The sequence below is a fragment of the Miscanthus floridulus genome, chromosome 19 (genome assembly GCF_019320115.1).
Source record: "Miscanthus floridulus cultivar M001 chromosome 19, ASM1932011v1, whole genome shotgun sequence".
Taxonomy (NCBI): Eukaryota; Viridiplantae; Streptophyta; class Magnoliopsida; order Poales; family Poaceae; genus Miscanthus; species Miscanthus floridulus.
In genome coordinates this window covers 97,279,168-97,292,704 of record NC_089598.1, presented here as the reverse complement: position 1 = coordinate 97,292,704, position 13,537 = coordinate 97,279,168, and the positions used below count along the sequence as shown (strand labels likewise).

At 45.5% G+C, this 13,537-nt stretch overlaps 1 protein-coding gene across 1 annotated transcript; it reads right to left on the bottom strand.

The window, feature by feature from the left end:
• Positions 1 to 5,144: 5,144 nt before the first annotated feature.
• On the bottom strand, positions 5,145 to 8,511 carry LOC136529390 (cytochrome P450 77A1-like). The gene is made up of 2 exons (XM_066522463.1): positions 6,841 to 8,511; positions 5,145 to 5,766 (listed from the first exon to the last, which is right to left on the bottom strand). Exons 1-2 carry the CDS (start codon positions 7,936 to 7,938, stop codon positions 5,287 to 5,289), a joined length of 1,578 nt encoding a protein of 525 aa, XP_066378560.1. The 5' UTR covers positions 7,939 to 8,511; the 3' UTR covers positions 5,145 to 5,286.
• Between the last annotated feature and the right edge of the window lie 5,026 nt (positions 8,512 to 13,537).

Sequence of the window (13,537 nt, the reverse complement as noted above, 5' to 3'; positions counted from 1 at the left end):
AAATGTTGAGCAAGTCTGCATCACTTTTCTCAAATCATGCATTGCTTCCACCTATCCCTCTGCAAGTAACACAAAGAAAAAGTATAATAGCTTACACAAATTTACAACTAGACAAAATCAAAATCAATGATATGAGAAGTTGGGAGTTTGTGCTTAGGGCGAGGACAGATGCACTCGCTCTGCTAGAGGCAGCCTGCAGACAAGCTGGGAGCCTGTCCACCTGGACTATGTGCTGATGACTATCATTTGCAGCTCAAAGAAAGATGGTCAAGAACAAGTTCATTTTGCAGCTCAATTGTGACCATGCTCTCTCAAAAAAAAGAAAGAACTATGCTTATTTCAATGATTATACGATATAATGAATCACTAGGCATAAAAAGGACAGTTTAGCTTTCTCAAAAGAAAAAAAAAGAAGTATGATTGAAACAGCAAAGTGCCATCTAACATCTTGGATTGACTTATTACTTTCACTGTATTCATACAAGTGCACAAACAAAAAGTTTGTGAGGTCATGTTAGTATGGGTGGAAATATTCAATTCAAACTTGCTACAAAACAGGATGAAAATAGTTGTCAACTACTTGTCTGGACAGCTTAGGAAACCAACCATGGCTAGACTGTTGGCACAGGAAAAAAAGAGGAACGGTATACTTCATACTAAGTTACTAACTTTACCAATACTAAAATAAGTGTATACTAGTCTGTTCCAACAATAATAACCAAAAGTGTATTTTGACCACCTGGTCATCGTTGTGCAACAGAAAAAATATGTTCAAAATAAGTCTACACTAATATATAATATGTAAATGATAATGGAAGTCATTGTTGCTGTCAAGAATTCAGACCAGAAAAAAAAAGTACAGTTGTGCAAAACAAGCTATCGTTGAATGGACAATAGTAGGTTGCTTGCTCTGAACTGAAACAGAACATAGGACTAGAATCGAGCTGTAGTTCAGACAAAAAAAATGGAAGTACCTAAACTAATGACTGCAGTTCATATATACCCCAGATATTACAAGGACAGATTCAAATAATATACCTAATCTGCTGTTTGAGTCAAATCAAGCGAACACTTTTGTTTTTCATTTTCATGAATACCTCCATGTCTATTTGAGATTTGAAGATATTTATAACATACGCTTTCTCCACATCAGTAAGTTCCATTGCATACACTTTGTCGAGACACTTGTGGACTGAAAATTCTTCATCTTGTTTCTTCTTTTCATTGAGAGGAGCTTCCATGGTTTTGCTTGTTTGCATCTTTTTATACTGCACAAAATCCTCAATAGCAGAACCAATATGACTTTTCTTATGCTTTCTCCCACCCCTCGCTCCTTGCATAGAATCTTGATTGGAAGGTGCAGATTGAGCTTCATTGCGTGCACTTGAGACGTCTAGCCCATCAAAAGTAGCAAATAGACTTATGCTATCAGAGACTGCAGCGGAAGCACTTGTCAAGATTTAGCACGCAAATTATTAGATTGAGTAATTGACGAGTATAGACGCCACTGAAATTAAAAAATAAACTCTGCTTAAGATCCCACACTGCCATCAAATTAAAAAGGCACACTCTTCTTAAGATCTCGTGCCGAGTGTCAGCGAGAGTAAAAGTTAACAAACATGGCACAAAGTAGACAATAATCCTTCAGATCCTTCTGATTCACAACCTAGGTGTGGTGTTGGCTTTGCAGGTTTAATTGCACTACTCCCTCTTTTCCAAACCATAGGGTCAAGTTTGGCTATCTCAGTTTTTTGAAAAAAAAAATATATTAACATCTAGAGAATAGCAAGACTGTACTAAAAAGCACAACAAGTTACAATGGAATAAAGAAATGCTTCAGTCACCTTGCAGAAAATTGCTATTGTAGTGACCGGTTACTATACTAGTCTGCATGCTAGAAAATAGCAAGACTGCCAAACGTCCCAACCATTGTATGTCTGGACCGTTATAAGCATGTATATAGTTGTTGTGCAATGCTAGAAAAAAAATCCATCACAGCATGCCATCCTATTTTATTGCAATGGTGTTCTGAACACAGAAACCAGCTCACCAATGAACATTACAATTTCTACCGATTATTGAAGAATCATAATTCACGACATCTATTTTCACATCACAAACAAGAAACCATAGAATCACTCTGCTAATGAATAGTAAAGTAGTTCAACAGTTAAGTTCTTTAAGCTACATGAAGCAATTGGATCTGAAACAACCTTGGTACAGCACAATAGATCTTCCTAGTAGTTGTTTTGCTCAGATCTACAAGTAGGGGTGTGAGATGTGGACAGAAGACTAACCTGTAGAGGCAGAGGTTGTGTCGTGTTGCTGGCGACGTCGGTGTTGCTCGCGGATGGCACAATGGCTAGCGGTAGAGGCGTCTGAGCTCGCGGACTCGTAACTCCAAGATCACCCAGAAACAGATGTGGATGAAACCCTAGCAAATCTTGAAGCTTCTGTGGGGAAGGAGATGTGGATGGAGGTGGACTTACCGGCGATAACGACGGTGGTGGAGCGAAGTGGAACCGGGGTGCGCTGACCAGAGAAGTCGCGGCGGCGGAGACGGGCTCACCGTTGGCACGAGGCGGAGGGCGGCAGAGACTAGATACCGGCGCGGCAGCGACCGGATGCTATGGTGGTAGCGGCCTCGCAATTGGGCGGCCTCGCGAGCGAAGGAAGAAGCCGCGTGCAACTCGCGATCGCACGGGGAAACCCTCCCGGCCTCCTCGCTCGTGGATTATTTTCGTGTGAAAAACGAAGGGAAACGGGTTGCGAACCTCGGGTTAGTGGTCTTCCAAAGAGCACCAAAATTTAGCCCGGAGGAGATCGGCGCGGGGAGATTGGCCCAAAGAATTCGCAGGGGGCTGCCAAATAGCCCTGAGTGATGCCCCGCGCCCACCCCGGGCGGCCCCGATGTGAAAAGAAACGAGAGATCAGATCGATCGATGCACTACTGCCGGGGGTAATTGAATGAGAGCATGTGAAGCCCGGGCCAGGCCGCCGGCTGCCGGCCAGGGACAGGTCACGTCCGATCCTTCTTCGCATCGCAGCAGCAAGTTTTCATCAGTTTCAAACCGGGGGCTGGCCGCTACCTGTTTCAGCTTCATTACATACCTGTGCAGCCTGCACACTCCCTGCAGTGGCCGGTCTCACGGCATGGCGGGGGCCACGGGTGGAAGAAGGGTCGCCCAACCACTGCTCCACTTGCCCTTTTTCATAGCAACGGGGCCGTCTCTACAGCTACGTTCCTGACTTGTGATCCGGCGTGTACCCTGAGAGACAAGGCGTCCATCTGTGTTGATGGCCGATGGGGTACCACCTTGGCATAGCTGCACTGTGCTGTTTGTTTCCGTATCCATTTGTTTACAACCTCATAGGCTCAGACAGGCAGCAGCAGGAATCCCCACAGTTGGATTAAGAATCTTAATCAAGCATTGCAGGTACAATCATAGTACATATTATATTATAGTGTTACCAGCGACGGACCGAGGAAATATTTTATGGGCCTGAACAATAATGTTGTTCGATCTTAAGTCTCAGTCCTCCTATACTATATAACTTTGACTAAAAATTTATAGGGGCTCCACAGGGGTTCCACCGCTCCTATCTGAGTAGGGGGTGTCGGCCCTGAGTGTTACAATTTCCTTTTTGAAACTGGTGAACTGGTAGAAGAAAAATATATACATTCTTTCTATTTTTTTTAGGAATCGTCAGTAGAAACCATTTTTCACTCCATGCGTAGGGCAACCCCTGAGCCCCATGAACAGCGGCAGGTGTCAATGTTCATACCAACTTTATTACTAGAGAAACTGTACAATAATAGTAATAATAATAGTACTCTGTGGTCTCCTTTCGTCAGAAGATATATACATATACAGGTAAATATAAAATTAACAGTCTGTTACACCTTGTAATACTAAATGTTGCTTACTAATAAAATCATTAAGGTGACATTTTAGCTACATCTCTTATTTAATTTGGCATGCTCAGCTGCACTTCTTTCTGACCGCATGGAACAACCAACAATTGCTGCACAGTCTTACAAAAATAAAATTGCTGTAGTAGGCCAGCTCAACGTAAGTAGAAAAAAGAATACTCCTTTTGTCATAAATTATAAGTTATTTTAACTTTTGGACAGTGAAAGTATCTCAAGTTTGATTAAAGAGAACGTCAAAATTTATAACATTAAATAGGTATACTATAAAAATATAACTAATCAAAAATCTAATGATACTTATTCATATCATATTATTTTATTATATTGATTTGGTCAAATTTGAAATGCTTTGACTCTACGTGAGAGTTGAAATGACTTATAATCTGGATGAAGGGAGTGCCTAGCAAATCTAGGATAACTTCCATATTTGAAGTTATAAATTGTTTTATTCTTTCGACAAACAAATTTCTCAGTTTGCACACAACTCCAACGCACATCTCCAATTCATATTTAGAGTTTATAAACTAAACAAATTGGCCCTATTCGGCTTCCCCCATATTCGACTTGTTCGGCTTCTTTTTTCAGCTGAAACGGTGTTTTTCTCTCACAACAATTCAACCAGAACCGTATTTTTCAGCTAAAATTCTACCCGCCGAACGGGGCCAAAATGGCTTAAAAACTGACGGTGCCGTGGGTCGGACGACGCGAAACAAAATCGGCGGCGACGCGTAGAGTTGGAGTGTGGCAACTAGCAAGGCGGCCAGTCGAGCGGGTACGGCGGCGGCTGTTGCCGCCATGCATGCAGCTGAGCAGAGCTAAACCAGCAGCCTGTTCGGTTGGCTGGTTCGTATCGTTGCTGGTTCGTGAAAAAGTACTACTCGTTGGTTTGTGTGAGAGAAAAATACTGTTCCGGCTAAAAATTTACGATCGTTTAACGGCCAAACGAACCGGCTGTAGATCGATCATACAATAACTATTACGTACATTTTTTTTATCAAATCAAGAGAAAAGAAAAATGAGAGAAAGCTAAAAACACAGTACTACTATTAAAAATTAATAGCACAGGGAACACTAGAAAAATTTTATGGTATTGTGACAGCATCGTGCGTTGCATCCACATGAATCACATCCATTTGCCCCCGGCCGTACGTACGTGTCCATCCAGCCATTCGTCAACCAACCAACAGCTAGGATGACCTTCACCGTGGAGTAATTAATAACTGTAATTTTATTATACCGCCGCGCGCCATAATCACCCTCCCGTACCATGCAATGCACCGCAGGACACGCACGTACACGTGGCAGCAACTTACCAAGCCAGAGAGCCCAGTTTTTTTTTTTAACTTTCACCATCACTCCGCCGTGGCCGTCGCCGTCGCGGCGGGGTGGTTCCGCTCGACGAAGGCAGCGCGGAGCGGGTTCTTCATGACGACAGTGAACGCGAACGTCTCGGTGGGATCCGGCGGTCCCTCGCCGGCGGGGGGCGTCCACCGGAACGCGCGCACCATGTTGGCGAGCATGAGCTGGATGTGGAGCACGCCGAGCGTGGCGGCGGGGCAGATGCGCCTGCCGGCGCCGAACGGCATCATGCGCAGCGCGCGGGTGCCCGTGATGTCGGTGTCGAAGCCCTCGCCGCCCTCCAGGAACCGCTCGGGGCGCCAGGCCTCCGGGTCCGGCCACGTCGCCGGGTTCTCCGTCACCCACGCCGTGTAGAACTCCACGCTGGCGTCGGCGGGCACGCGGTACCCGCCCAGCTCCGTGTCCCGCGTCGCCGCGTGCGACAGCACGAAGTGGCTCGGCGGGTGACGCCGGAAAGTCTCCTTCACCACCGCCTGCACATGCACCGGGTAAGTTAAAACGGTCGTCGTCGTCATCGGCGGCGGCGGCGGCGGCGGAGGGACCAACATGCCCCTGGGAATGTACGTGCGCGCGCGTGCGACCATCGCTTTCGGTTTTCAGCTATATACAGTTGTGGTATTAAAACCCAGGAATCTTGAAAGCACGTCGTTTTCATGACGGATGGACACTAGCAAATCACTTGTTGTAGTTCTAGAAGCACATCACTGACTATTGCTTGCTATGGACAAGGGTTTTAATTTCGGCGTCAACTGTTACTAATTAGTAGCCGCAATTTTGTTGGAGGTCGGAATCAAGTACAAAAAACATCATTTTAATTAAGAGACTCGTTTTTAGTTGCTGACGGATGAACCAATGTACAGTAATCACTAGTCAGCTATCACTGTCTGGTGTGACTGTCTTTCAGATAAAAGCGAATGTGAAGCCGTCTATCTATTTGCTACCTGGTACCTATCAGTACCAAGGATGGATTATTTACATATTTAATCTAAAAAGTACCATGCCAATGACTCATGTGTCAGTAACACAGTGTAAAATATCATCCGTAATAATAGTAAATATATAAATACCCAAGGATATATAGATACATCATGTCCACGATTTAGTTTAATTTTCCTTTTATTTAATCCGTTGAATTCATTTGGGATCGATCTCGCATATGCATCTGTACAGTCAACAGTGAAAGCCTATCCATCTGCAATTTCATATCCAATGCAGCTACCAATTTCGTGCAGTCAAAAAATAATGTACATTTTCTTGGAAAACCGGAAGAATTTCGTATTTACTACTCGCATGTGCAAATTGAACTAGTGCAGGAGGTGTGTGTGTGTGTCTATATATATATATATAGACACACACACACACACATACCTATGACATTCTCGTGTTCTAAACAATGTATCTTCCAGTGTGTGTGTGTGTGTGTGTGTGTGTATTTTATCGAATTCCAATGTTGTTTGGAACATCCGTGTCGTATAGAATGGAAACCGCAACCGAAATGAATGTAAAGAAAGGATATCAGGAAGTTCGGTAGAAAGAACTAGTGTTACCTGGAGGTAGGGCATGGCCTCGACGTCGGCTTCGGTGATCCGGGCGGTCTTGCCGGCCCTGGCGACGACCTCGTCGTAGAGGCGCTCCTGCGCGGCGGGGTCGAGGATGAGGTGCATCATGGCCCATTCCAGTGCGGTGGCGCTGGTGTCGGTGCCGGCGCTCATGACCTCGGAGCAGAGCGTGACGAGCTCCTCCTCGCCGAGGCGCTTCCCGCGGCCGGGCGGCTCCAGGTCGAAGAGCGAGTCCACGTACGCCTCCCCGGGCCCGCTCATCATCTCCACGCCGTCCTTCGCCGCCGCCGCCCCCTTGGCGCCGTCGCGGAGGAAGTCCCTCCGCGCGCGGACGAGCGGCGTGAGGCAGCCGAGCTGGCGGCGGCGCAGGGCGCGGGCCTCGGACAGCTGCTTCCGGAAGAGCGGCGTGAGGAGGGGCAGGAAGTCCGGGAGCTTGGGCAAGGAAATCATCATCACGTCCTTGAGCACCTCCTCGATCTCCCGGATCAGCTCGTCGGGGATCTTGGCGCCGAAGCAGATGCAGATGAGGATGCTGCAGATGGTGAGGCGGCAGCTGGCCATCACCCTCACCGCGCCTTCCGCGGCGAGCTCCGCGCGGAGGCGGCGCAGGTGCGCGTCCACGGCCCACTCCCGGATCCATGAGAAGGACTTGACGCGGTGCGGGGACACGATCTCGGCGACGAAGTTGCGGCGGAGCGCGCGCCACAGCGGGCCGTAGGGCGCCGAGTTGACGGTGCACTTGCCGACGCTGAAGAGGAGGCGGATGGGGCTGTCCTCGGGCCGGCTCGCGAACATGGGGCCCTGCTTCACGAGCGCCTCGTGGATGAGGTCCGCCGAGGTGACCACGATCAGGGTGCGCTGCCCCATCCGCATCGTGAAGATGGGGCCGTACCTCTCCCGGAGGTCGCGCACCACGTACATGAAGGCACGCCGCTGCAGGATCACCTGGAACAGGTTTCCCACCACCGGCCAACCCGGCGGACCCGGCGGGAGCCCATCGACGCCGCCGGTCTTGGAGCATCGGCGCCACCACATGGCTCCCAGCGCCGCCGCCAGCACCACCAGCAGCACGTCGTTCACATCCATCGATGATCTCTCTCTCTCTTTCTCTGTTCTTGGCTGTGCCGAGCACTACCACCACCGCCGCGCCACCAGCCGGCCAGCCAGAAATGAACCAGCTAGCTGTCTGTCAGCGTGGGTTTACTGCTGCTACTGAGCTGAGCAGTGAGCAATGGCGGTTGGGGAGGGCAGTGGGTGACTGGGTGATGGAGCTAGCTCTATATAGCGGAGGAGCAGCGAGGGGGAGCTGAGCTCGGGCTCGTACCGTGGCGGCGTGAATGCGCGCCATCTACCATCTGAAAGGGGGCCATCAATGCTCCTGCTTGTCATTCAATGTGGGAGCTCGGAGAAAACCAGCAGCAGCCTGGCCACCCATGGCGCGCCCGCGCGCGCTCACACAGGTACAGATTTCGGGGGCTCCGGCTCCTCTGTTACCGGGATCCATTCTTCTCTCTCCCTTCTTCCCCTCTCACCGATACCAACCAGAAATTCGAGCTTCACCGGCTCCGGCTCCCGCGTGCTACAGCAGAGCTACAGTGCACGAGCCGGTGCGGTTGGGGAGACGAGACGACGCGTGCGCGACGGCGACGACGGCCGCGTGATGACTGGCCAGTGCCACTGTGACAGTGAGCTAGCTACTCCTAGTACAGACCAACCTCCCGTGCCCGATGCGGTTGGCTGGGTACTTGCTTGGGTTGGCTCGCGGTTGCACCGGCCGGCCGGCCGGCTCGTGTTTGGGGCTCGCCTCGCCTCTGTGTGTGTGTGTGTGTGTGTGTGTGTGTGTGTGTGTGATCTTTATGTTGACGTGGACGCAGGGACGGAACTGTTTCCCAACCTTTCGGCGTTAGAGGGCAGGCCAAATTGGTTAGCACTTGACGCCGTTCGCCGGCCGGCCATGTCGATCAAATCGATAGTGAGAGCCGAGAGAGAAGCCCCCAGCCCCAGGCATAGCAATCAGTACCATGTCGCTGGTATTCGGTTATGATCCGACGGAGATATGGGGATTTGATGGCGAAAGCTCAGTTTTGGAGCTTGCTCCGGGTGGCGCTTCACCCACCACCACCATCTATATTTGGCAAAGATTCCTCGTGTGTTTAGCCGCCGGTTTATTACAGTTTGTACATAGGTTAGTCTTTAGGTTCTACTCCGTAGTATCTAGTCTTATCGTCTGTGACGATGCTCTCGCTATAGCTACAAAGATATTAGAGTATATTTACGGCCTGTTTTTCATAGCTTCACCATCATCTTTATGATTTGTTTGAAGTCGTTTTCTTACCAAACAGTTTTTTTTTTTTTTTTTTTTTTTGCAAATAGCTTCGAAGCTATTTCACACCAATGAAGCTCCTTAAACATACTCACAAAATCTCACCAATCAAGCTCCTTAAACATGCTCTCGCATAGGAATGGTATGGATGAAGCTGAAAACCCTCGCACTTGTGGGATTTTGTGATAGCATGTTTTAATGAAATTTGTACGCAGAGTTGTTTTACCAAAAGGTTCATTAAAACAACTTTAGTAGTTAACATTGTAATCTAGGGCCGTGTTTAGTTGGAGGCCGATTCGGCGCTGCCGGATTCGGTGGCACTGTTCATGCACTGTATCGTTTTGTTTTTATTTGGTAATAATTGTCCCATCGTTAACTAATTAGGCTCAAAACGTTCGTCTCGTAGAGTACAACCAAACTGTGCAATTAGTTTTTGATTTCGTCAACATTTAGTACTCCATGCATGTACCGTAAGTTTGATGTGACGGGGAATCTTCTTTTTGCATAGTGCCAAATTCTGGAAAATGGGGGAACTAAACATGGCCTAGTATTGCCATATATATCTAGAGAGATGTCTTGCTCTCAAGTCACTGTACTCTATAGTCTATATATACCATTCAAGAGGCTTAATGCAATACATCCATACATTATATGCAATTCTTTCTGCTTATAGTATTGAAGAAATACATATATGCATGGCAAAATATCCTGCCTTATTTAGCAATTGCAATATTTTAACAATTTATATTAGAGAAATGTGGCAAACCCAAGTGAGGAATACGGGTATAGATGATGTTATACCGTGATGATGATCCGAAATACATGTTCAACTCGGGTGACGAATGAAAGGCATTTGGATCTTTGACTATATAGTACGTGGAATTGTTTTCTTTCTCCTCCGGCTTGCCTTCGATGATTCGATCCCATTCTTCTTTCTTCTTCGGTGTGACGCACTCAAACCATAAAAAAACAAAATTTACTTCTCTAAGGCCCTGTTCGTTTCGCTGAAAAGTCAGGCTGAAAAATACTATTTGCTGATTTATTGTGATAGAAAAATATTATACCATGGCTGATAAGATAAGCCTCCTGCCCCTCAATCACCTCTCCTACAACCCTGACCCTGAGATGTTGTAAACCTAAAATCTACATATTTAAGTTTGGCGACATAAAACCTTTCCTTGGATCTTTGAATCTAGAGTCGGTGGCTCGACGAACGTTCATAACTGTTTTCACATGGTTGTCTAAAGGATTCATCCATTTTAGGTTTTTGAAGTATAAGACGTTTATATAGATAAAGTTAAAATGTGAACATTGAACTATTCCATCAAGTAGAGAACAAAATGACTAGGCTAGACTTAGCTTCTTGTAGGGACTTATTTAAGTCCTTACCTTTGCACCCATTAGCCATATAAAACAAAAGACACAAAACTACAAACCGCTTACACTTTTTTTTAATTTAGTCGGCAATGGATCATATAAGACTGTCTCCAACATGGAATTCATATGGACACCCAAACCCAAAATGGGTAGCAAGAGATCTAAAATCAGCCTCCAACAGAGTACCTATACGGGAGACCTATTTTTAGTTACATGAGAGGCACAACCTAAATATGGGCATCATCTCTCCTGAAAACCCATTTGCAGAAATGATTCTCTTTTGGGTCTTGTTGTTGGAGAATATGCTGAATAGTTATTGAACCTTTTGCCTGTAGCGCTACCCAAAGGACGAATATATCTTGTATTTTAGGTATTGTTGTTGGAGATAGCCTAAGACCAAAGACACAAAACTACAAATTGACTTAACACTCTTTCCACTTTAGTCAACAGTTGCAAAGCCAATGGATAAAATCCTCAATTTGTTCTTCCTCCTAACCTTAGTACATTTTGATCTTCTCTCTCCACCATGCGCCGTTGCATGCCTTTGTATTCCTCTATTTCTGATAAAAATCACTCTGCAGGATTCGCTTATACATTAACCTTGTTGTATTGCAATTTTGTTGTCTCGCCTGCTGCTGTAATAACACCAACCATCTTCTACCACCTTGGCAAGTGGCACTCTAGTTCCCTCCCTACCATGCTAATCGTGTGTGGCCACCGCAGATTGGCATATCACCCAAATGATTATTTCTAGAGAAATTTACTTACATGGCCCTCTTAAAACTCAGGCTTTCTTTCTTGGTCCTTGAAAATTTCCAACTTACCTATTTGGCCTCCAATCCGACTTTCGATTCCTTATCTGGCCTTCCCATCAATTCGACCCTGTAACGGTGTTAGATGAGAGACAAAAAGTCGATTCTACCCCAAAGCATCGTTTTTGATAGTTTAGAATTCAGTTTTTGATATTTTATAATTCAAATTCTACTGTACATTTTGTAGATGCTTGTAAATTGCATATGTTTCATTTTGAGCATTATTTTCACTTCTTGCACATAACTTTAGAGCACATCATAACTACAGCATTAGCACGCATTTTTTTTCCAGACATGGAGCCAATTGCACATATAAATTCAGTTCGCACATTTTTGATATCTCAAATAAATTCAGTTCACACATATTGGACATCTAAAATAAATTCAGTTCGCACATAAGTCAAATAAATTTAGTTGTCACATACGCAAGCTAGTGCTACACACATGAGAAATCATAGGCTAAGGCTTCTTTTACTTCTTGTACTCATCGCCGGGCTAGTAGGCTGAGAAGTTTTGCTTCGTGTGCCCATTGCGGGGCTGTCAAGTATCACCTTTGGCTTGTTTACCGCCTCTTTGCCAAGCATTTTCTTTTTCGTTTTGAATGTGACCTTCTTTTTAGCCTTGGCCTTCCTAGGTTGATCTGTGTGGGCAGGGAAATCAATGGAAAGTGCCTCGGGTTGATTGGAGCCACTCCTTGACCTGGACATGTGAATATAGGGCAACAATGATTTTTAGCAAATAGAAATATGAACAATGAAAAAATTCAGAGTTGAAAATAGTACCTTTTTGATGTGCCTGAGTTGGAGCTACCATATTTCCCCTTTTTCTTACTTGATATCTCCAAGGATTGGCTGTGGTGAAAGACAAGCAATCTATTTAGTATCTAAGACAAATAGTCATTCATGATAGCATAAATTCATATTTTCAGCACTAGTGATAAGTACCTTTTAGATGTGTTGGGAGTACAATCAACAGATTTTTCTCTTTTTTTAGCAGTAGTTTCCAAGCTTTGACTATGGTGAGACAGTAGGAATATAGAATCAATCATAAGTTTGAAGTGAACATGGGAGTAAGTTTGACATTGCAAGGGATATGGAATTGCAAACCTTGGTGGAAAAGACATGGATGCAGATGGTGCTTCTTCCAAAGGCATAATGGAACTTTCAGCAGATTTGTTGTTTTTTGCCCTCTTCTTTGGTTCTTCTCTGCAATGTCAAAAATAAGAAAGTCACTAATATGTGTTTTATTAAAAGTAGAGAAAGAGTAGACAAATTATTACTTGATAGCTTTCATAGCAGCAATGTCTTCTGGTCTTCCTCGCTTGCAATTATGCCAATGATGTCCGTAGTCCATGTAAACAGGGCATTGGTGCTGGCCTTTACTCCTTTTCTTATCAGAGCTACCTTTGTGCCTCTCTGTTTTAGGCCTACCAGCTACTTGCTTTAATAGAGGTGGGTGCATGAAAAAATAATGAGTAGATTTCGGCCACTGAGTCTTGTCAGGCATAGCAGGGATAAGCTGACTATATGCAACTCTAAACTTCTCAATGCAGTAATACATGTCAACATATTGCTCTATTGGTGCATTGCTAAGTGATGTGATGAATGCGAGTGCATGCTTGCAAGGAATTCCAGAAACCTGCCACTGTCGACAAGAACATGTCCCCTCAAGTAGGTTAACCACAAACCTGAAGCCACTACCACCCATTGTTGTTATTTCACCCACATGTTCTCCGCATTCTAGCACTTCCAAGTTTAATTCTCTACCGGCCTCATTCAATTTCTTTATTATGTGAGGTAGAATCAAGCCATCAAGTTTCTTTCCTATTTTTCTCCTTTGGTTCCACTTGGTCATAAGTAGTTGCCTAAACTTGTCCATGAAATCATCCAAGTTTAGAGACTTGTGATGCTTTATTGCATGCTGAGAAATAGCCATCATGTTTTATTGCATGCTGAGAAATAGCCAGTCTAAACTCTGGCATGCTATCATAAGTCGAGCCTACTACCATCGGAGGATCCTCTGTATCATATTCTACATTTGGAGCATAGTTTTCCTCATCATATGGCAACTCCTCTTCACATGGTAACTCATCTGACACATCCTCACCCTCGCTATCATCAAGGGACACATCTCCACCCTCACTATCATCAGGGACATAGGCCGAGTCTCTCTT

What these genes read in the sequence shown, in the direction of transcription:
- LOC136529390 (XM_066522463.1), bottom strand. Translation starts at nt 7,938, where the DNA reads ATGGATGTGAACGACGTGCTGCTGGTGGTGCTGGCGGCGGCGCTGGGA. An exon ending in AGGCCATGCCCTACCTCCAG is followed by an intron (nt 5,767 to 6,840) that starts GTAACACTAGTT and finishes GTGCATGTGCAG; the next exon opens with GCGGTGGTGAAGGAGACTTT.